At 31.0% G+C, this 26359-nt stretch overlaps 1 protein-coding gene across 1 annotated transcript; it reads right to left on the bottom strand.

Moving 5' to 3' along the window:
* Positions 1 to 861: 861 nt before the first annotated feature.
* LOC132722052 (protein quiver-like) lies at positions 862 to 26155 on the bottom strand. Its single transcript, XM_060706454.1, has 4 exons — positions 24538 to 26155; positions 6275 to 6325; positions 4319 to 4468; positions 862 to 3356 (listed from the first exon to the last, which is right to left on the bottom strand). The coding sequence occupies exons 1-4, from the start codon at positions 24593 to 24595 to the stop codon at positions 3148 to 3150; spliced, it is 468 nt and encodes a 155-aa protein (XP_060562437.1). The 5' UTR covers positions 24596 to 26155; the 3' UTR covers positions 862 to 3147.
* Positions 26156 to 26359: the final 204 nt, after the last annotated feature.

Here is a 26359-nt window from a genome sequence, read left to right as displayed (position 1 = left end):
GGAAAATCAATGACCCCCCGGGCGGGGCCAATTTTGAACCCCAGGGGCTTTTATTTGAACAAACTTGGTAGACACTCACTAGAAGATATTTCATGTCAAATATCTTAGCTCTAGCTCTTTTGGTTCTTTAAAAGAAGATTTTTTAAGTTTTTACTATATGCATATAGGGAAAATCTATGACCCCCCCATGGGGCAGGGCCAATTTTGACCTCAGGGCTTTTATTTGAACAAACTTGGTAGAACACTCATTAGAAGATGTTTCATGCTAAATATCTTAGCTCTAGCTCTTTGGGTTCTTTTAAAAGAATATTTTTTTTTAAGTTTTTACTATATGCATATAGGGAAAATCAATGACCCCCTGGGGCGGGGCCAATTTTGACCCCAGGGCTTTTATTTGAAACAAACTTGGTAGACATTCACTAGAAGATGTTTCAATGCCAAATATCTAAGCTCTAGCTTTTACAGTTCTTTAAAAGAAGATTTTTTAAAGTTTTTACTATATGCATATAGGGAAAATCAATGACCCCCGCGGGCCGGGGCCAATTTTGACCCGTGCAGGGCTTTTATTTGAACAAACTTGGTAGACACTCACTAGAAGATGTTTCATGCCAAATATCTTAGTTCTAGCTCTTTGGGTTTCTTTAAAAGAAGATTTTTTTAAGTTTTTACTATATGGCATATAGGGAAAATCAATGACCCCCTGGGGCGGGGCCAATTTTGACCCTAGGGCTTTTATTTGAACAAACTTGGTAGACACTCATTAGAAGATGTTTCATGCCAAAAAATCTAAGCTCTAGCTTTTACGGTTCTTTAAAAAGAAGATATTTAAAGATTTTTTCTTTCGGTTGACATGGCAACCAGAGTTCTGCATGAAATGGAATTCTTTGAACAATCTTGATAGAGCTTCATACAAAGAGTATTCCTGCCAAGTTTCATTAACATTGGCCTTGCGGTATCATAGAAGATGTCCTTAGAATATTTAAAATGTGGACGGAAGACGGACGCCATTTGGTTGGCCATCCTAAAAGCTCACCTGCACTTTGTGCAAGGTGAGCTAAAAAGACTGTCTCCACTCTTTTTTAACATTGAGCATTACCAAACATTCTGAACGATATTTATAGGAATTTTCATTGGTTATGTGGCTTAACACAATTTTTGCAAAATGTCAAGTTGATTTGAGTCTAACTTGTTCACTGATCATGTACACTTGCATGTGCATAATATGTTACTTTTAACAATATATCTAACGAATGTTCGTACAGAACATGTATATAAAATGTGTGTTATAATTCAAGTTGTACAGAATATAAAGTTGTTGAATACGCTAAAAAGTATAGAAGTGCAAAGATTAAAAGAGAAAAAAATACAATGGTGCTTATATATATGTAAAGTTCTAAGACATTACCATATTTACTCTGATACTTCATTTAGCAAGAAAGATGTGCTATACACGTGAGTTTTCCATTGTCGCACTACATTCAGATTAAATTAGGGATTAAAATGTTAATTATATGAGAACCAGTATCAGTTATCTTTAAATAAGTTTCCTTAGACAAATAAAAATATTCAGATATAAAAGTGTCAACGTTTAAATGATGAGAATTTATGCAGCACATAAAAAAATCATTAAATCATAAAAAAGCAAAGTTTAGACCTAAGTAATAGTTTCATTGCAAATGTACAGTTTTTACACTAATACAAAGCAAAACATCTTTTTCATTTCATGTCTGAGAATAAAATAAATGATTTCTGAATATTGAAAGATTAGGCACCGAAAATATTATGACTGCTATATATCAAGTGCCCATTACTATTGATATGTATTGCTGTATAGAAGCAAATCCAATCAATAACCCAAGCAAATAAGACCAGACAAAAATCAATTTTGAATTAAATGTACTTTCATGCAAAACATGTATAGCTATTTTATCTAATTTTTGGATTAAATAACAAAGCTGATATTAAAATTCGTTGTGCTAATTTTCAATAGTTTGTGATAATAAATAAACACTATATACAAGTTGATGACCCAAGGATATTGGAGATTTACAAACCAGTTCTTGCCAAACACAGCTTTTACCACGTTGTTGTTTTGTTAACATTAAGGCCCATTATGAAAAATTTATGAAAAATAATTTCACATTCAGCGCTTCTTTGTTCAGGCAATAAGCTCTAAAGTGCTCAAAATCCACTACTTGAACATTATTAACCCATTTTTGTCTTTCATAATGAAAGAAAAAAATCCTTTCTGAGACATAAAGTGCCTTTAAAATTAGCATTTGATCTTTTTAAACACATCAATATATTTTCAGAATGGAGACCAGTTTCAAAATTTTAACTTCATAAGTGAATTGTTTTGAGCAATGATAAATAACAGTTAACAAGTTTTGAGACTGGTCTCTATTCTCTACTGTATATCTGGTGGACACCCAGCAGCAAAATCTCAACAGAATGTCAACCTTTTTGTTCTATCTGTAAAGTAGTAACATTCTCTAAATAAGCATGCACAACTATGCCAACTAGTATGTTTTTCTATGACTATTTTGCATAGTGGACTTGAATAGTTTTTGGCATATAATGCCATTAGGATATACCATCAGATTATTGGGGGTTAATATATATGTATATACACGATGGTGATTTATCAACCGCTTGTACACATCTTTCTGCATTATGCTGTATTGTATTGTGATCATTTGAATATCTTTTTTAACATGAAACATTATATCTGATTGAACGTTCACAATACACTCCAAATTATGTTGTAATTGTTTTTGTATCTATTGCTACAGCCACTTATTAACATGTTTGCACTTTGTAATTTAACAAGTGTTTCCTCCAAAGGCTTCTTAGTTATTGTAGCTGTCACTGATTGATGTAAATCTGATAAACGACATATCCAAAATGACGTTCTTTGACAGGTGTCTGTATAATCAATTAATCCATCGTATCCTTGATTCATGTAAAGTTGAATAACACATGATTATCTCACTAATCTAAATTACTAGTACACTATTTTTCATACCTATGAATTCATAGACTGAACACATTTATGTCTGTTATAATAATAGTTACATCCTTGGTTTTCCTGCAAATTTGCCAAACTTACTTTTGAGCAAATTTTAATGTCATTTTCACTAGCCGTTTTCACCGAATATTGCATACTATAACTATAAAGGCAAGAACGATAATTTTGATGAAGTTTCTATTTGTTATCGTGACAGCTGAGTTACAGTGGTCTTCATTACAGAAGCACAACATACCCTCGGATGGACGTGACTCGTGAATACAAACTGGCGTTTTTCGTAACTTTATCTCCAGTTTACTAGAACACGTTCTCTGAATCAAAGTCTTTCCTGCAAGAAAAATAGTATGCATATATGTTTTAGATAATGAATATATGATAAACGAGATCAACAAGGAAAGGCGGCGTTCAATGAACGCAATTGCTGATACCAACGTTTGAATGTTTATCAATTGTATGTACACACAAAGGTTACTGGCATTGTAATCACCACGCGACTTTTAGGTAAGAGTGCAACTTGAAAACAAATTGTCTTATCATTCAGTTAGTTCGAAATTGAACAGATCACTGTCCACTTAACGTGCTGTTGTATGGGTTTAAACATACCATAATGTATGTAGTTTATGCTTATCATACTGCTTTAAATTTTATGTTTAGAACCACAAAAGCAAATAAAATAGCACTCAAAATGGAAACATTGAAACTGTAAAGGCTTGGTTTGTTTGAGCTTATCTATGCACGTCAGCAGTGGTAAATGCATTATACCGTCCGCGCCCCCTCGCACCGAATTAAGTATAACATAAACATAATGATTATTATAAAACGTAAAATCATTTGAGGATCTTTTTAGAAAATAATTACTTTATTTGTTTTTACCAATATCCCTGTTTTCATAACATTGATGAGCTGATAAAACCAAAAGTCTATTCGGATCTATATAACATGATACTATTTCATCTAATTGAATTAAACGTCTATGAACTTCTCTATGTTTAAGAGGCTACCATTCTGGAGTTATATTTATTACCCTTTGACTTGTTAATTAAAGTAATAGTATTGGTATTTGCTGAAGTAAATTTACCAGTAAAAACATCTAATTTGCCTCTATGTGTTTTAACTGCTTCATTCGTTGTTTTTTTTTTCCATTGTAGTACTAGTACATGGGGAGAAACGTTTCATTAAGCGTTTTGATAGATACATTTATCTGCATTCTGGTGATATAGAGTTTTATATTTTATCAAAGTATTGTTTAGCATGTTAAAAATATTGATTTAATTAAGGGAATAACTGTACCACTAAGCGTTTTTCTGGTCCATTTTACACAGTATTCTTTACACCGTTTACTTTGATGCTGTGGATTTGTTTCGTTAAAGGGGTCCCCACAATAATGGTCATCCGTCACAGACATACACTCGTAACATTGTATCGGCGCCTGGCCGGCAACTGAAATGCAAAATATTGTGTCAGAATTATCATATAGCATATTCATTTCAATAACATGGTAATGTTTTTAAATCAATATTTCGAAAATGCACATTTTTAATAGAATAATTATCATGAATTGGTTGACTTTTGGCACTGGTTTTACAATTATGCAGGTGGTCTCTTTTATCTATGACAGATATATTTGTTTACATCATAAATTGTTAAAAGGTCTATAATCTGTTTAAAATTATAATACAATATATACTAGGTTGTCAAGTCATTAGACAGCTGAAATATTTTCCAAACCAAAAAGAAAATATGTTTTGGGACTTTTCCTATGTGGTGCCTAAAAGTTATGTGGTTTATCCGGTGCATGGTTTGTAAAATCGATTATTACTTCATCCCAGGCATTTAAGTGTTTGCAAAAAAGTGAAAGTAAGTAATGAATACACATCCTTTGGAATGCAGTATTAAATTGTTATGTTCAAGGATGAGTTGAATGTTCAAAAAGCAAAAGTTAAAAGAAACACAGTGGAAACTATTTTTTGACATGTAAAACTTTCGCAACAAATGAGCAATTAATTATGGCAAGCGAACCGGGGTTGTTTATACCAAAGTTAAGTTCACTGAAATAGAAAAAAAAAGGAATCCCTAAAGAACGCCTTAAACGACAAAAATCAAAAATGTCTCTGGCTCGGTTTGATTGAGCCTCTTCATGGACTGTTTTTGATAATGCGATTTAACGTTCACGCCCCCTAGCACCGGCTTAAGCAGAAGTATCAATACGTCATGTAAAAACGATTGATTTTTAGCAATTTGTTTCTGCTTATGTTATGATTCTAAACATTGATAAATTGCAAAACGTTCTGTGCCGTTTAAATTTTGTTTAATTCTATTGATGTAAGAAATCTTCATGTATAATTATACCGTATTAACTGAGACAAAATCGTTGGTGTGTTGACGAATTTGAGATTTAAGTTAAAAAGTAAACAGAAATTAACTCGAGGACAAAATGTACCAGTGGGAATACATCATTCAACAAAATGAAGATAAATGCCATGATACAAGCTCACGTGGAACAGTTTTACATATCAAAACTATGAAAAATTGTTATGCATCAAATAACCCACTGTGAGAAAACTGATTTCCCAAGGTACAGTCATTCAATATTTCACACAAATTGCTTGATGTTTTGAACGAACTTTGAATGCTAAAGAAATACATGTAGTAAACCCTTAACTGCGAGATGCTTTTGATTGATTTGACCTACTTTGAATATGAAAGAGTTTATTCGGATTTTAAGAGATGTCATCAACAAAATAAAACATGAGTTACCAACAGTTTTTAGACTGGACAAGTAGGTTAATTATGGCATACACATTGTTTCATTTCCTCATATATAAAACATCAATTTCTGTCAAAGACATTCACTGTATTGCATTGATGATTTTTATATGCATATAAAAAATAATTTATTTGCAAAATTTTGAAACACAATCACCGAGAAATGTGATGAAAATAAAGAAACTCAATAAAAAAGAATATTATTTTTAAAACATTTTAATCTCTTTAAAGATTTTGATACTTGAAAGAAAAACTTTATATAATATATTTATACAGCCCTTTTTGACTACTGAACTAAGCATTTTACCAAATCTTTATAATTGCCGAACATTTACTTTATACTTAATTTTAAACTGAATAAGCCTTACATATTTCAAACAATAGAATGAATACTGAAAATGACGATTCATTATTAAAGTCGAAAATTCTATAAATGCTGTTATTTATTTTATTTTTTAAATGACAAAACATTTTACTTACAGCCGATACAATCCTCTTCGCCGTCCCCTACTCCAAGGGTCATCACGAACGCTGAAATAAGACAAAAAGAATCTTGATTTAACTGATCTGTTACTGAAGCGAAAAATAATCAACGAAACAAAAAGGTACTGTTCCGGATTAACCAAGCTAGAATTTACCTAGTAAGCAATTCTAAATGATTAATTTGGATACATGTATTTATAAGGTATAATTGTAATGTCAGCGTCATACGTCTACATATTTTTTCTGTAGAATAATGAACGTCAGAAATCCTATGTCTTATATTTTACACATGTATAAATTCACTGCCTGGCACTAAGAAACATACATTTGTCATATTTGGCTTATATAAATGTAAGTGAATAAGTGAAATAGAGACACTAGAAAAGTCTGTTACTGAACATATCTCATAACTTTTGAGTCACGCTATTGCCTAATATAACAAATAGACATGCCAAGACTCATGTCGTTTTAATGTCTCCAAAATTATGAAACATTAAGATGATGTTGTTGAAACTTATGTCAATAAAAATATAAAGTTTTAATTTGCTCGTCTGTATACCACAGCAATGAAAGCATCAACTACATTGTTAATATATTCTACAAACTTCCGCATGTATTGACAATTTATATAAAAGCAGTAGATTTAATGGTAAAAGCCTCAGTCTATTATGGATATTTATTGACTTTGACACGTTAAATATCACAGAGGTCAGGATAGTGTTGCCAAATATATAGGATTACATTCTACCACTATATTTAAGGCGTGGTGAAGCCAAGACATAGATTACAGGCCAAAGAAGCAAAACTACGTTCTAATTATAAGTATTATTTGTTTAAAATACCCTAGATAAAACTTTGTATCCAATATAAACGAACATAAATATTGTTCTAATTAGATAATATTCAAGGCATACAGAAAATCCATCATGGAAATTAAATTAAGTTCTGACGTTCAATGTGAATGAATGGTGTAGAGCTAGTAACATGTATGATATAATGCAGCGATATAGGAATCGCTTCTTGACATAGATTCATTTACTTCTCTACAAACAGAGTATTGCAATCTGTGCGCATAATAATTCATCTTATGCACTGAATTATACGCAAACACTGTTGACAATAGGACGGGAAGGTTTTCTTCCCACTTATATATTTATGTATTACTTGTTTTATCTTCAGAACTGCACTGCACTAGTTGAAATAATATACATCCTACAAAGAACGAACTGGAACCTTTCCAATTAGTAAAGGTTAAGTATGGTTGTTTATATCAAACACAATTGGCAAAAGTCGGCTTGATCGATTTAACAAATGGTCTTAATTGGCAGAGAAAATTTGCGTTATAAAACGCACACAAATTACTTCACAGAGAGACTGAAATCTATTCAGGTATTGGGATATTATAAAATTTATTTATAAAACTGGTAAACAGTTGTGCGGTTATAGTTACCATGTTAATCATATCTCATGAGACCACGATATATGCTCACGTGTGCTTTTTATTTGGTTATGTCCTCTTATTTAACAGACTTTGTCCCGTATATGGATTTATAGTAATATTGATATAGTTATTTAGCAAAGAGTAAGCAGCAAAATAATAAACTGGCAGACAATACTTCATGCTGTTTTCATAACTTTCGAACAAAAGCACTACATTGTATAATGATCATCAAACGTTGAGTTGAGATTAAACTACGTTATATTTGTTTATGTAACAGAGGAGCTAAATCATGCTATATTCATGTCCGACATTTGTACTAATCACAGACATCCTTTATTCATCACAGGTATGTAAATTCATCACAGACATGCTATATTCATCATAGACGTATAACAGGCATGTTATATTCATCATAGACTTGCTATATTCATCGTAGACATGTTATATTCATCACAGACATGCTATATGATCCAATATAGTCCGCGCGGAAACCTAAGGACATTTATCTGAATATTTAAACTATTGTTTGAAGAGTTTGTTTTGACAGTATTGCTCGGTCGGTTAATGTTTTGATTATATGCTTTCTTTTATTGCATTAAATAATTTACTTATTTAATTCTTCAAACATTTATTTTTTTATCTTTTTTAATTTGTAAACTTTCTCGTTTTTTGTTTGTTTGTTTTTTTGTTCCAAAACATACAATGTATATCAGATCATTAGTAAATAACTAATGCGTTCCATTATTTCTCTGCTTAGTTTTTTTGTACTGTGTGAGTTTGATGTTAAGATGCTACAGTAAATATTTGTCCACATATCATTTTAATTTCTGAATGATTTAATCACTAGTTTTAGTTTTATGCAGACTATACAAAAATTTGCAGCTTGCACACATGTACTGGCTATATATGTTTAATCTCATGACATGTACTTTTGAAATGTCCATTATATATAATGTATTATTTATGATCCCCTTAAATATCTAAAAAGCGGTGTAATAATCTCATCAGAATAAAAGTTCTCATGTCAAGTTTTAATGCCCCTTACCTAATCATTGACCGAATTAAGGTCATACTTGCGCTTATTTTATTAAAGTTTTTAAATATTGCGGTAATCAGCATAAACAACGTCATGTATTGATATTTATATCATAATATGTTCTACATTAGTGATCTAGATTAATCCATATTAATCTATTGTATCAAAGTTAATTCTGTAATGTAAATATTTCATTAATCTAAATCTTGTTAAAGTTACTTTGATGGCGCTAATCCAGTTATTAGGTCTGTATTTTCATTTTGCTAAACAATTTGACTTTTTATTCTTGAGAAATTTTTTCCTTAAAAATTATAATATATAAATGGTTTACATTTGCTAACTCCATTGAGTGATGTAAAATTCAATGTGTAATATGTAAAGTTCTCGATATACTTTCAATAATGATAAGTATTAATTGACGATTTTAATTATTTAAATACGAAGATATTCCGATTTCTCTGATAAGGCAATATGTATGTCCGTGATGCGATAACCGCCATATGGACACATCTGTGGATGTTTCAAAATTCAAAATTGTACCCGTTCATGTTAAATGTTGAATTCTGCTTAAGCCGGTGCTAGGGGGTGCGGACGGTAGTTTTCACTTGACAGTACCGTCTATGAACAGGCTCAATCAAACCGAGCCTGCAACCTTTTCAATTTTGCAGTGTTGGGCTTTCTTTTGGGATTCTTATTTTCTCTATTCCATTCCTTACTGATGCTATATTAGTTATTTAGATTTGCCAGATCATATGATCTATAAAAAACGGTTGCAAAGAAATTTACACGGTCAAACGATTTTAAAACAAATTGTCAATATAATACAATTAATCTGGTATAAAAATGAAAATTACTTCATAAGGTGACTTGTTTGTTTCTTTTTAATGGACAATATATGCATATAATTATCACTCAAGAATGATCAGCAAGAAGCGATATGATAGATCATTGTCTTTGATATGTAATCATGGATATAATTTCTATTTCCTGACAATGGTTAGAATAAGCATGTTGATGATACGATCGTTTATTGTTTATTGTTTATATATTATTACGATTGACATAGACAATATGCATGCACGTACATTAAGGTCAGATATATTTGTATGAACCTGACACACAGACCAGGAAAATCTTAAAATAACTTCCAAGAGCTGGTTTCTTTTCAGATAAATTGCAGACGATATAAAATCTGCTATCTTCTTTAGTGCAGTAGCAGACATGACATAAAACACACTCACATTTCTCTGTTTTCAAGATTCAGATGATTCAGACAAATATATGATAAAATGAAGTTACGTGGGATGTTTTGTGAGAAAGCACGCAATTAAATTGTCGAATTCGATTTTCCTCCCAAGGAAATGGGTGATAAATTATATAATGTAAGTCAATGATCTACTAGATTTGTATCTGATATATCATTTGAGATGTTAAATCCATACCTTGTACTTAAACAAAATAGTAATAACTTTCAGAAAGTTTTATGGATAAAATCAGTACAGAAGATGGGTTGTTAATCACAAGTTTGTTTTACTTTTTGAGCCTTGTGTTCTGTCCTGGTTTTGTCCTTGTGTTGCTGGGTCGAGTGTGGGTTGCGTCAATTGATCTTGTTTTTCATATTTTATAGTTATATGTAATTCCTTTTGAGGGTTTTGTATAATGATAATTTATATTGATTTATTGCTTCATATTTGTGTTTATCTTATAATTGTTTTAAAAGTCAAACTTAACTTACACACTAATATTTATTTTATTGCATGCAATATGTGCATTAAACATACAATATGTTTATAGGATCAAAATATTTTGGCAGAAAACAAGGAATTGGTGAGTATAAATGTTGTAATACATATATATTGATATTTGTTTGTTGTTTTCTTTTCTTTTTTTGTTCTTTTTATGCTTTTTTTTAATTCGGCAACACAACTTTATTCAAATATTAACCTTGGTGATTTAATTTCGTTGTCAAAATATTTACATACATATGGAAAAATAATATCATAAAATTACACTAATTCCACCCGTTAATTAAAGATTAAAAGGTCCATTTATTACTTTGAATACATACAGACGCTAGCAAAAAGATAGTAAACATTTTGAAATTCACTCTGTTAAGAAATAATTACACTGGAGCCATGTGGAGCATTGACGTCATTATAAAACGTTTATGGTTTTTATATCAGAAATCAGTGCTACATGAAATAATGTAAACATTGTATATTTTGTTGGGAGTGTACATAGAACACTATTTAATTTATATCAGTACAATATCATATATATAACAGTGTAATTATCTTCTCCAAAATAATAAGTGAAAAGCAGTCACAAGGAAATGGAAAGGAGAATAACCTAGTAAACAGCTGAATAAGTAAATGAGGACATATGATTTTGCTACAGTTGGTGTCCTACTAGATACCTTACCAGTGTTTTCATGTGACTGGATGTTGTATGGACAACGTTCATTGAACTTCCGTCTGCCTTGTCCATATTTGTACTGATGTTGTTAAAGTTCGTAGGTTTCTTTCTCAGTAATCACATAATAATCAAAAATAATTGTTTTACCCTAAATCGGTTTTAAAAATACTGGTAAGGGGAGACCCCTCCTGGAGGATTTGATTTTTTTATCGAGACAGTTCATGAGAGAGAACGCAATGAGCGATATCTATAACGCCCCCTAGCATCGGCTCAAGGAGTATTTATTCCTGAACAGTTATGCACAGGAAACAGTAATCCCAAAGAACCAAAAACAAACAAAAAATATATCAGGAAGTACGGTGCAAGTTTTTAAAACTATTAAACGACCTCATCATGTAAAAATAGAAAAGAGAACTTGAAATCTGACTATCATTAATCACTGCGTTACATCAACTGTCGGTGAGATTTTAAAATTCGAACTTATTATGCACGTGAACGATTATTCTGTAATAGAGTATAATATTTGTGAGAAAAGACAAGTCGTACTCTCACGTCATTTTAGTTTTAAAAAGTACGAGTTAAACGTCACTTCTGTAACTATTCTACAAATCGCATATTCGATACGTAAAATATGATATCCAAGATCAACAAGAAAGGGCGGCGCTCTATGAACGCAAAGACATAAGTGCCTTGTGTCTTGATGTGGATTAAGTAATTTTTAAAAAGACAAAATATATGAAAGTGGGTTAATGAAATACAAAGTTGGTATTTGATAGACTTTTGAATTAAGTTCTCTTAGATAAAACAGAGTGGCGGCGTGGTCGTGTGGTTAACGCGTCGGACTAGTAATCTAAGGATTGCTGACCTCGTAGGCTCAAACCCTGTCAGTGGCAAGCCGTTGTTTCTTTGAACAAGAAACTTTACATTCATTGCTTAGTAGTGGTTGGTTCCAGGAACGGATTCGAGGGTGTTTCAATAAGCTTATAGCTTCCAACACAATCGAACTAAAGTTAATTTGTATGAATTAAACTAAGATAAAAACAAGTCGGAAATATCTGTGTATCATTTCATTATACAGTTAAAGACTATGCTTTAACACAGAAAACAATTTCCGGAAAAAAAGCATAAATCTTCCGCTCATTTGTAGAGCTAGCAAAAAGCATTATAAATGTAACTACTGATGCAATAACATATTTCTAAAGGAATTAAACTGGATTATTTGTTGGGTTTATGACTAAATTATTAACCAGAACGTCCCTTGACATATATAAAGATAAAGATATTATAAATATGTAAATGTTCACTCGTTTTCCTTCAGCAGAACGCTATAGTCTCATAATGTATTGATCAGAAAATAGGTGATTGATTAAGAATTTCTTTCCGGTTTTTGTTTCCAGTATTATTCATTATTCATACTTCAATAGATGGATGTTTGAGTTTACGGTTAAAGTCATAATATATCCTAGTCATGAAACAAATAGCCAGTTAAATGTGAAATATATTACTTAGACTTTTATTTTTAAGTCTGTATCATGTACATTGTTGTTCGTCTTAGAACGACTGAATAAGTGCTTGGATTTTTTATCGAGTTAACAAAAACTTGTCACATAGTCAATAGCAAAGGTCATATCCAAATATTTATATTTTTTCCTGTTATATTGGCCAAATTATACAGATGAACTGTTTTTCTACTTTGATGAAAACAAAAACTAGTTTAAACATAATTATGCATGCTAGATTGAGAAACTGCAAATTATATGAATCACGAGGATTCAAGTCTGCTGTCTGGAACTAGCCATGTCATATGAGGAACCATGGTCGTGGTTCTAGTAGTGACTGAACCTTTATAAATAACTACACATTATTTTGACCAATGGCATTGAGATACATATGTTTCAATACAATTGTTTCATTTAAGGCCAGTTGCTTTTCAAAGTTGACTTGCAAAAAGATAAAAACAAATTACCTAGTTCTTAATAACCCAATTAAAGATAATATTCTAACGACCATTAAAATTATCATGTTCTTCAAACAATTAATTTCAGAATTTATTTTAATGTGAATCAAACTACATGAAATTTTCGGGGCGGTCCCAAAAACTTATTTCTTCAAAAAATAAATGCCCCAAAAAAAATTTAAAAGTAAATTTAATGAAATTTGTTTGTATCCCCAAAAAATTTAAAAAGCAGTAGATTTTCCAAAATTTATTAACCCCAAAAAAAAAGTTTTAAATTGATGGAAAAAAATACAACAAACATAACACGAATGCAAGTGGAGATCTTCAAAATTTAGTAAAAAAATTCTAGAGACATTTTACCCCAAATCGCAAAAACTTATAAACTCCAGTCTCTGTGAAAGTTATTATCTTTTATCTACAAAGATCAAACTTGATAGATAAAAGAATAGTAATAACATGATAAAAAATCATGTAATAAAAAGTTTCTTTTTCTAAGGTAATATGTAAAATTTTTAAAAAACGCCGTGGTGATTTTTTTGTTTTTATTTTATGCATATTGGAAGTTTTGTTAGTAAATTTTTATACGATATAAAAAGTTTTTTATAAGAAAAATCAAAAATTTTTTCAATAAATATAGTTTGTTTTAAATAAATGGGGGGGGTTTTTTTTTTGGTGTTTTTCTTTTTTGAAAAAACTTTTTTTTATAATTGTATCATGAGCCAAAAATAAATTTTAAATTTTATAACCAATATCTTTTTAAAGACTTTCATGATTTTAATGTATTTAATTTAAAATTTTAATTTTTTACACAACATTTTTTTTACAGTATATTTTTATGACAGGAATCTGTTTTAATAGATAATATCGCCCTCAATATATGATGTGTTTGTATCTATACCAAAAACCTTTTTAATATTTGTGGGTAGATTATAATTACAATGACAGGGGCATTTCCGTTAATAGGAAAATTTTCGTTTTACAGCCCCCCCTTATCATACCAATATAAATACTTGAAATTAACGTGCAGTAGTTTTGCTATTTTCCTATTCATGATATCTGATGTTTGAACATACCAGGCATATGCAATGCAAATTGCATTTGAATTATTTCCAAATATTTTAAATTAGGAAAGCGTATGCTAAAATGTTTAGTCTGTATAATTCAAACACCTGCAACATTATTTAAAGGAAAGGATTATAAGAGGAAACATGCGTCATTGCTGAACGATGTTACCTGCAGACGAAGAAAACCCAGTAAACCGAACCAACAACTCAGTAAACCGTACTAAACAACCTAATGAACTGTACAAAACCATCAAGTAAACCATTTCAAACAAACCCAGTAAACCGTACCGAACATCTCAGTAAACCGTACTAAACAACCTAATGAACTGTACAAAACCATCAAGTAAACCATTTCAAACAAACCCAGTAAACCGTACCGAACATCTCAGTAAACCGTACTAAACAACCTAATGAACTGTACAAAACCATCCAGTAAACTGTTCTAAATTAAGAAGTAAGTTACCCAAACCATCCAGTAAACCATACTAAACAACCCCAGTAATCCGTACCAAACAACCTAGTAAACCGCACCCAACGATCCAGTAAACCGTACTAAACAACACAGTAAACAGATTAACTAAATGTTGAAGAGTAAACCACTCTAGATAATTATAAAAGGATAGATATGCCATTGACCACTCTTATATTATATCAATTAGCGATATCTACGGACACATTATGCCCAAAAACATGTTTTTTCCTGCTTTAGTAAGGTCAAACATGAGTTTTTAAACATTTTAATAATAGTTTTAGAGCTCGTTGAATATTTATCAACTGAAAATAGTAACGCTTAATGTGAAATCATTTCTCAAAAATAAAAAAACGTAGCAAAATGTAAACTAAGTAGTATTTTTACACCCATACAAGATATCAAATAACTGTTCTAATTGTCAAAAAGAAACAGAAGCAAAATATGGTTCAGGTGCTTGATCTATGAGTCACTTTTAGGAAACTTTAACAGGACATCAAAGAAAAAACCTTTTGATAAAATGAAAATAAAAGCAATCTTTTGGACATAGAGGACATTCAAATGGACAATTATGCTGTACTAAAAAAAATAAGCCAAGTCCTTGACAAGCCCTATGTTCTATTTTTAGAATGTTTCTACATTCGATATATTTATTTAAAATATTGACTAATTATCACCAGTTGTAAATCATTGTTGTATAAACTAGTTAATATATCTACTATTATATTTGCAGATTCCGGCTGTATGTATTTACTCTGTATTCAAAATATATTGATCTGAATGTACACTATACATTTTCTCTATCACCTTCAATGTTTGGAAAAGAAGTTTAAAACATACTTATTCAAATATACTTTTTGTCCAGATTTCAACTCCTTCAGGCACAAATTGAAAAAAAAAAGATATTATTTACCAATCGTAAAAAGTATTATAGATTTCTTTTCTATAACTTTAATCATGGACATTAAAGAGTGTAATTTTATAAATGGTTTATTTCAAAAATTGTACTTCATGTATTACGTTGCATTCACATTTGTAATTCGTTCTTAAAAACATTTTAACAAAGGGTGTCTTAATTATTTTACACACCTGAGAATTTTGAATTAAATAAATAAAATGTCCCCTAAAAATATTTCGGAATTAGCCATCGCTCAGCGCATGCGCATACCTTATGTATATTGATGTGGTTATTATCACGATACGAATGTTAACGTACAAGAAGGTAGTAGTTATATATGTTTTGCTTTGTAAAACCATAAAAACGACCTAAAATTCTGAAACATTAGTTAACTAAATTCTTTGTGACCTCTTGTTCGACCTTCTGATAATCGGAAACTTGTAAATGATTGATTTTTTCGTACATGCATGACAATGAAGCCGAATAAAGACAGAAATACTACTGCATGACAGTTTTACATATCCTAACGTTGTCTCTATCATTATTATATTATTATAATATATCATCATCATCATCTTATATATCATTTTCTAATAGTTATCTTTCTCCAAATATATCTGTTTTACAATATTAGTCTTATTATTCGTAATAATTGAAATGTAACATACTGTACATGATCACTTTTTATCATTATAAATTTGTTGTTCTTTGATATCTTGTAAAAAAAACTCGTTTTTAATACATGTATATCTGTTTTGATTATAATAAGTTTTCACTATTTTAATATGAAATTGTCGAGTTTTGGTCATAAGGAGTATTTTAGGCTAGTCATTTGCAGTTGTTGGACGACTTTTTCTTTATAAGTATCTTTAACCGTAAAAATATTTTGTGAATTCATCTGAAGTTTATATATATATATATCTCTGGTCCCAATCAGTGAAGAAGACAATAAAATGTCATCCTTGATTTGTGAGATATGATAACAGAGAACAAACTCTATATATGTGAATGTTGAGCTTGTTTCAATGTGTAGTGCAGTTTTTAAACTGGTATATAAAAAATGTTTTAACCCATCCATTTTTTATTTTGGGGATGAGAGTGGCTATTTTCAAACGTTCTGTAGGCGCTGTTTCCGTAATTATGGATTCCGTTTTTTGGTGGTATGTGTTTTATATTATTCTCCCTTTTCTATCAATTTATCTGACATTGTATCTTTAAGTGATCCCACGCGGGAAAGATAACTTTTTTGAATTTTTTTATCTCCCTTTAATTTAACTTATTTTTTCTAAATTCTTTTTTATTCCCTAGGACTATTGATTTTTACGTTTATCCATTGCTTTGGAAATAATAATTTTGTTCTCTGGTCCCAATCATTTAAGAAAACAATAAAATTCATCTTATTTTTGAGATATGAAACAAAACAAAAACTATTTGTGAATGTTGAGCTTTGTTTTAAGTGAATCAAAATTATAGAGACACTAGATATGAAGACCCCTTTTTTTTGCCCTTATTGCAGGTTCAGATATTTCATATATGTAAGCATTAATAAGTAGCCAGCTGTGTTCACAACCTGTTTGTATTTGATTTTGTCTTTCAAAACCATCGTTAATTAACTTCCTATTACACTATAATTATATTTGGCAGACAGCATATTTTATGAGGAAAGTTCGTCTGTCTATTTGTCAGCGTTCATTTATTTACCTGATGAGAAGCCAGACATTAAAATGGCTATGATAAAATCACGTGGTTTATTTCCAGCTTTTTGCTGATGGTAAACGCTGATTTATTCTTGCTTCTTTGAAAAAAATCCGACATAAATAAACATTCGAATGCAGTATAATTGAAGCTTGTAATTTAACAGATGTTTTGTAAGTTTACTTGTACAATAAGCATCCTGACGTATTGTTTAGAATGTAAGCAAAGAAAAACATTTCCTAGACATATATTTTACGGGGAAAAAATAGGAATAAGAAACATAAGTGTTTTGCATTTTTATTTAATTGGCATCGCTCTTTGCAAATTCAAGAAATTGCGTTAATTTTGTTCGTAAAACTGACACTTACTTTGTATACAAAATGGATGGAACCATATTTTGTTCAAGTGAAAAATTATACATGTTTCAAATCCTAACAAGATTTGCTTGAATGTCGATATAAAGATAATATATATGTATTCCACCGAATACTGCAATGGGCCGAACTTTATCATAACATCTGCACACTGAGAAAATATAGAAATTTAAATGCATGTTAATTTGTGTATGATATTGAAGCAACATTTACCATGGGAATATAGACCGTAGAATTGTGGTATAAATTTGATTGTGATGCCCTCGTCAGTGCAATGAAAACAATGTGATCATAAAGGGATCTATAAGATATTTCTTGTCTAAATTATTTACAATAGACACCCTTGACACCATTATTTATGATAATAAAATAGATATGTAACTATTATATCGAAATACAGAAGTCAAAAACATTCAACGCTACCACTATTGAATACTGAGTTCTCGCATTTTGAAGTGAACATGTGTTCGTGCGTGTACGTGCATGCGTTGAATTTGCGTTTCCGCACAGGCGCCTTGAAACCCATATATTTTAATTGACGGATAAGTTAACATTTTCCTACATTTTTGTGCTTCATGATTTACCTTAGTTGTCACCGGCGTTTTGATGTATATGTGCTATCATGTCACAGTAACTTCTGAATAATGTATATCATCTAATTTAGGTCTTCACTAAACTCCATATTTCAATTGTTCTTATTTTGGTAATGTTATTCCCTCGGATATATCTATGTTGTATATCTAATTATATAACGTGCCTCTATTACATGTATACTCTGATCTGGTCTGACTGATAAATTATCAATTTTAATATAAATAAATTCAGTCTTGTTAATAGTTTCTAATTCTAGTAATATTTAGTATGTAGACAATTTCTCTAAAAATAGTACAAACGAAAATAACTAAACTTATTTTAAACTTATTTTAAACCAGAAATAGAATCAATTCAAAGCTTTCATCGCAATGGAGAAAGAGCACTTATATAATTATCTGACATAGGTTTTTCATTAATTAACGTTTTTTTTTTCTTCAAACTGTGTCATACAAAACTATAGGAAATGATCTAAATTCAGGAGAGGTTCAACCACTCTTCGCAACAAGACATTTTTGTCATAATTTCCACTATGAATATATAATTTTATATAAATAGCCAAGGTCAATACGTTGCCATTTTCCAATAAATTCATGTTGATGGACTGACTCCTTGTATTTCATATCTTGTAATTTTTATTTCATAATGAACGCCGACCTTGTAATAAACTTTCCGTTTGCCTGCGTTAACCAAACGAGTTTAACCTTTTTGATGTCAGTGTGTTAAAAAGTGGTATTTCTTTTTTGGGGAAAATGTTGAGATTACCCAAAATCTCTTTCTATGCTTTACATATATCCAAAGAAAGCTAATCGACTTTATTTCTAAGAAGAAAAATATATGTGTTATTTTAGGTGGAAAAATATGGTTATATCTTTTGTATAATTGATTTGTGAGTACAAATAGATTATGATATTAGGTGTAAAGTGCGAGGGATAGTCATAAAGTGCATGTGAAATGTTAGCTGAGGTACTTATAAATACAATGCTGGATATGCTTTTTAATTGCAAAATAATTAAAACAATCAATGTCTCATTCCACATTTTATATGCACGAACTATAAGCACGTGCTCTTATCGTCGACCGTTACATAATTGTCATTTAATTATAAGCTAGGACGTATAAGAAACTATTTCTGAATTATGTAATTTTCAAAAGAGCACTGGTTTGACCTTCATATATCATATTAGGATTCTTCAAACTAAAATCCAATAGTTTTACATTTAAGTTAATTTCAAATAATTATTTGCCACTTAAATAGCTAGAATATTAAACTTAGATACATTTTGAGACTTGCGTTTACAATTTTTTATTATGAAAATTTTCTAATCAATGCAAAATTACTCATTTAAAGGTGAGTTCTAGTGTATATACACGCATTTATTTCTGATATGTATTAAGGTAGTCAGGTATACCCTGTATTTATTTATTTCTTATATTAAAGACGCTCATTCAAAGTGATAATGCTGATATAATTTGTGTCACTATTAATCAATTTTATCCATACAAAACGGACAAGATTACTTTGATTTATCTGATATGTTGCATCTACACGTTTATCAAATGCTAGTGCTGCTACTTAAAGTATTTGTATTATGGTACTGGCATGATATAGTGAGGTATGTAAGAACTGTAAAAGTCAGAAACAGAGATTATAGTGATGTTGTATGGAGATTGATGGATCACACAGATATTGAAAGTGCAGGTACATTCAAAGATAATAAAGGTACTCTAGTAGAAATGGAACATCGTACCAACACAGTATAGGTCATATGGCGACTTTCCAGCTTTACTGGTGGAGGAAGACCTCAAGAGTCCCTCCGTACATTATCCAGGCACAAGAGAGCACCTGAGTAGAACCGCCGACGTTCCGTTAGCTAACAGGATAGCTTCCTCACATGAAAGAATCAAAGGTGCTTGGCGGGATTCGAACCTACTACGGTGTGGGACACTGATTGAAACAGATACACTAGAAGAAACAGGTGCACTAGTGACAAAAGGTACATGTATAGTGATGGAAACAGGCATACTAGTAGAAACAGGTACATTATTTGAAACAGGAACTCGTATTAAAATTACTAGTATATTCAGTTAAATAAAGATTAATTCATCGATACACAAGATACAAAAATGTATGGACTAACAAAACAGGTACACTCAAGCAAATGTGCACTTATAGAAACATGTACATCCATAGAAACATGGACACTCAAAGAACATGTACATCCATAGATACATGTACATCCATAGAAACATGTACACCAATTAGAAACATGTACAACCATAGATACATGGACACTCATAGAAAAATGGACACCCATAGAAGCATGTACATTCTAAGAAACATGTACATTCAAGAAAATGTACACTCATAGAAACATGTACATTCAAAGAAACATGTACACTCAAGAAAATGTACACTCATAGAAACACGGACATTCATAGAAACAGGTTCACTTGATTATATCAAAATATTCTAATTTAGCAGAAATTTTCTACAGTTATCTCATTTTTATACGGTTCAAAGAGGGAACCTTAACAGCAAAGAATTGTTTTTAATGCAATCTCCTTAATAGCAATACCCTTGCACAAACCAGAATTTAATTTATTTCGTCACAAAATGACAATCATTAAATGTAAAAGATGGTACGAAATGTTGATGTTAATGATAACGTCTCATCAAACTTAACTAATAAATAGAATACGTCTGGGTCTGTTTAGAGGTCTCTAGTCCAAGTATGGGACCCGCAGCTAGCAAGATATTCATCAAGGTTCATTATAACAATTAAGAAATGATGAGTCATCAAAATTTAAAGACGAAGATAGATTCGGTATAAAATATGGTTTAAAATGTCTATGCATAATTACAAACGATAACATTACGGTGTAAGTGTTAGTATTGACTTTATGATCCAAAAGTAAGATATACATGGACCTTATATGTACAGATATACGTAGTAATCAAAATCCAACTATTTATTTAATAGATAAAACATGAAAAGGTTTTATTCAATCTATTTTATCGCAACATTTCACCTTTGTAAACTATTCAATTTCTCAATTCCTTTATCGTATTCTGGTATGTAACGCTAAGAGCCGTGTATAATTATGAATTTAATTGAATTGGAACATACCGTCAAAACAGTAATAACCTGTCGATTATTATACCACAATTTATCTCAAATTTAAAGGAGAAGAAACAAGTATACATCAACCTCGGTCTGTTTGGTTTTACTCTCATGGACTCGTTTGAAAGTATATCTTTTTCTTTCACTTTTCGTTTTCAAAATCGGAAAAGTCACTGTACACATGCAATACTAGCCTGTTTAGATTCTTATTCTAAATTTGTTAAGATTTATACATTAATCTTAATAAGCTACTTTAACTGTATATTTCCTTCCTTCATGACTAAAGCACTGGACAAAATTCCATGGTATGAATCGTTCATATACTTATGTATGGGATTTTTTTTTTAAATCAATTATAAAAATTGATGGGAGTTCCAATGTTCTTTTATTAAACATGACAGATAAATTTATTCAGGTTCCAAAATAGTTGGAAATTTGAATGTGTAAATATTGAAAGTCATTATCTGAGCAATATTTGTTGATAAATAACATAATAAAGAAATAACGTAATGAAAGTACCATTGTTATGTTATTTATGCATAACAAACCACTTGTATGAATAAACAATTAGAATTGTATGGATAAACAATTAGACATATTTGTGTCTGTTAATATAACTGTTGGCATTGTGTGTTTAAACATACAAGGTGTAAACCCCGTCTTGTTTGGCCACATGTCATTGCTTGGCCAGCTGTCATTTTTACCGTAAAGCCATTCTCGGCCCGATTTAAAACTGATTCTCACACGATAATTGGCCCATTTTAACAAATGTTACAAAACTATAAAGTCATCATTACAACATTTCAAAATACATGTATAAATATATAAACTTTAAGAGATCGAGAATTTCTTTTTTACCTAGATATAGAACGATAAACAATCGTAATATAATTATTTACTTTAGTTGAATAAAACAATATGTTTAACCTTTTGATCTCTGGCGGCATTTATATACAGACCTGTATCACAAGTATAAACAACCGCACAGTCGGACCATACTATATATCACAGCCTACCGAAGTTTAGTATTTTGAAGTAAAAATGTTATAAACTAGTGAAAATAAATCTAAACTTGTACAAGACCATTGTATAGTTGTTAAGTAAAATAATGGTTTCAAAGCTATCAGTCCGTCAAACAGTCGAACCTGTTTTAAAGACCAACAAAAAATAAAGATTTTATACAGAATATCTACACGTAAAGTCAGCATGTGGAACAACTTTTGTCTTAATAAATTTAACCTGATTGAATGAGATTTCAGCATTTATTATTATTATTATTAATAATTATAAAAATAATAATATTATTAAAAAAACATGACTTTGTCGGTTTTAATTTAAATGTGTGCATTATTCAACAGTCTCTAATATCTCACTTCGATATTTTAACCTAGTTTAGACCTAAAGGCAGACATTACATTTTACCCCCGTGTGGGACTGCAGTAGACTGACATTACATTTTACCGTCCGTCCTTTTGACCTATATATAGACTGGCATCGCATTTTACCGCCCTTTTGACCTATATATAGACTGACATTATATTTTACCCACGTTTGGACCTATATATAGAATGACATTACATTTTACCGCCCTTTTGACCTACATATAGACTGACATAACATTTTACCTTCGTTTGACCTATATATAGAATGACATTACAGTTTACCCTCGTTTTAACCTATATATAGACTTGCATCGCATTTTACCGCCCTTTTGACCTATATATAGACTGGCATCGCATTTTACCGCCCTTTTGACCTATATATAGACTGGCATCGTGCCCTTTTGACCTATATATAGACTGGCATCGCATTTTACCACCCTTTTGACCTATATATAGACTGACATTACATTCTACCGCCCTTTTGACCTATATATAGACTGATATTACAGTTTACCCTCGTTTTAACCTATATATAGACTGATATTACAGTTTACCCTCGTTTTAACCTATATATAGACTGATATTACAGTTTACCCTCGTTTTAACCTATATATAGACTGATATTACAGTTTACCCTCGTTTTAATCTATATATAGACTGATATTACAGTTTACCCTCGTTTTAACCTATATATAGACTGATATTACAGTTTACCCTCGTTTTAACCTATATATAGACTGACATTACAGTTTATTACCCTCGTATGCGTCTAAAATAGACTTACATTATATTTTACTCTTGCGGTGAACTGGGGTAGACTGGTATTACATTTTACCCTCGTTTGCACCTAATAAAAAACTTACATTACGGTTAAGCCTTAGGTGGGAATGAAGATAGACAAACATTACATTTTACCTTTGTGGACTGACGTAGACTGACATTACATGGTCTAAAGAAAGACATACATCACATTTTACCCTTCCATTGGACTGAAGTAGACTGGCATTATATTTTACCCTCATGTTGGCCTGAAGATATGTATGCATTACATTCTACCCTTGTGGTGGACTGACGTAGTCTGATATTACATATTACCCACGTTTTAACCTAAAGATAGATTTTACCCTTGTGGGGACAATACATTTTACCTTCGTGTGGCCTGAAGATACAATAGCATCACATTTTACCCTCAAGATGGACTTATGTCTTACTGAGGCGTGGTTACTTTTTTGGGGTTGCCATTAGCACTACAAACACTACAGGAATCTGATATTAAGATACTAACAACTTCAGGGGTGGGGGATGGGGATTGTTGTTTATTGAATAGCCGAACTCACAAGTACCTAGTAATAAGGTTTTCCGAAATGTAGGAAAATATAGGATTAATAAAAACTGAATGAGATGAATCTAATGGGAAAATACTGACTTCGATGGGTAATCTGAATTTCCACTTAAACAAGCCCTGCATGTAATTACAGTAGTTTAGGATAATGGCTTTATCTCATTGACGGAAAGGAAATAGAATTTCATTATCCCTTCGCTAGTTCTTAGTTAAACATCCTCCAATCCTTTATCAATGACAAAATCTTAAATATTTTGTGTTTATGTGTGTAACCTTATCTAATACAATGCTTTACAGAATCTTACTATGTATACCCTTGTCGATAATAAATAGTTCTTAGTAAATCTTTGCACGCATATTTTCTCTTACAAAAACGGGCTTTTATTTTGAGATAAAACAGAGACATAATTATATTGCAGACTAAGAATCCGACATTAGAATATACACATGTATTTATATTGAAATATTTACCTTGGAACAGTAGTGCTGTAAAGAGTAGGTATCGGAAACTAGACATTCCACAATCCATTCAAACATCGCCATCTACAGGAGTAATATCACCGTGTAACACACATTCTATAATCCACCCTGATCTTAATATTTCCCTTTTATCATGTATATAGTTACAAATATGAAATTTTAAACTGCACAGAGAAAAAAATTAGAACAGAACGGTTTTACATGTTTTATGCTTCAGATTTAATTAACGTACGTATCTTGGAGAATTTTCTACTTCGCCTCACTTTTCAAGCAGCGCACCTTTAGGCCTATCTACTCCAATATATTTTATATATAAGAGTAAATTCCGGCGTTTGAAATATTCCAGATATAATCACGAACTGACGATCAGCAGAACAGCCGCGGTTAACACTTTATTGTTGATTAAGTTTGGCTTTTCTCGCATATGTTCTCTCCTGATCAAGTATTAATGAGCGGAATCAATGAGCACAATTCGATAGAAAAAAAGAGCGACAAAAATAGCAGAAAATTACTGGTTATTGTTACTCCGCTGTCAGTCTAACTTAATCAGATATCAATATTACAGCGAACAGTATAAGACCTGACATAAACCAATAATACCATGATCCATCTATCGCAAAAAAATAACTTTGAAAAAATTCAGCTTCCGTAATTTCTCTTAACCAGCTACTTGGCAGCACAATACTAGATTCCCGAGATGTAAAAACATTATCAATTCTTAAAATAGTTCCAAGTTTTACACGAAGCACGCGTCTGGTTAATGTTTAACACAAAGTCTATGAGAACGATGTGCTGTGAGAATCAATAAAGTATATCCTATACAGACAAGACTTACTCTCTTAACGAGCCTTTGATATGTGTAAATTATATTACTAGAAACTAGGATGATAATGATTTTAGTTTGGCACTACTTTCGCTTTTATTTAATTACAATCTGAAATAAATTATTCATTCAAAGTCACGGGTAGTCGGCTTATTAGTAAGTTATCCCAGGCGTATAGATGCAAGCTAGGAACCATTTAGTATTTCCATTATAAGCTTCTTTATAGTTACAGACATTGAAAACGTTATTTCACTTATCTTGGTAGACAAAAAATCATTAAATTGATAATATTTATATTTGGTCATAAATTAGAATCACAGACTGTACTTTCTATTCATTAACGTATTGAGACAGTTTTATATTATATATATATAAGTATATGCACTGGCTCTAGCCGAATCTTTCTAGTCTTCCTTGTATACACTAGCAAGCAGCAGCTGTTCAGCGTAAATCATACCCTGCCAAAACCTTCATCTTATCTCGGCGATAAAAATCTAGACAATATACCACACTTCCGTAAAAACCTTATCACAAACGTACTAATTGCTAATTTATTGATAATATATCCAATAACATATCACACTACATGTATGTAACAATTTCACTCCGATATTACTAAGTCTCTGCTAAATCATTTTTGTTTGATCATGCAAACCTATTTTCAATTTAAGTCAAATCCGAGCTGTTTTGTCTCGTCCAATACAACAGATTTTTTTCAATAGGGTTTAAATGATTATTTAAGAAATTTGAAATCTGTTTAAAGGTTTCAACTTTTCACCAGTTGAACTCCGATATAAATTACGCACCCGAGACTTGATAATATGGCAAAATAATTTTAATACGGTCGTTAGTTTTATTGAACAGTAGAATATGTCGATATGCTTAATTTTTATTTGGATAATGAAAATTGTTATAGAAAGCGGTTTGTAAACTACCTGGCTGTAGTCCATACTTTAATCGGCAATTGTAGATAAATCGATACCTCGATTG

The sequence above is a fragment of the Ruditapes philippinarum genome, unplaced genomic scaffold (assembly GCF_026571515.1).
Source record: "Ruditapes philippinarum isolate M1 unplaced genomic scaffold, ASM2657151v2 ctg12582_1_1_1_1, whole genome shotgun sequence".
NCBI lineage: Eukaryota > Metazoa > Mollusca > Bivalvia > Venerida > Veneridae > Ruditapes > Ruditapes philippinarum.
This window is presented reverse-complemented; position numbering and strand designations above follow the sequence as displayed.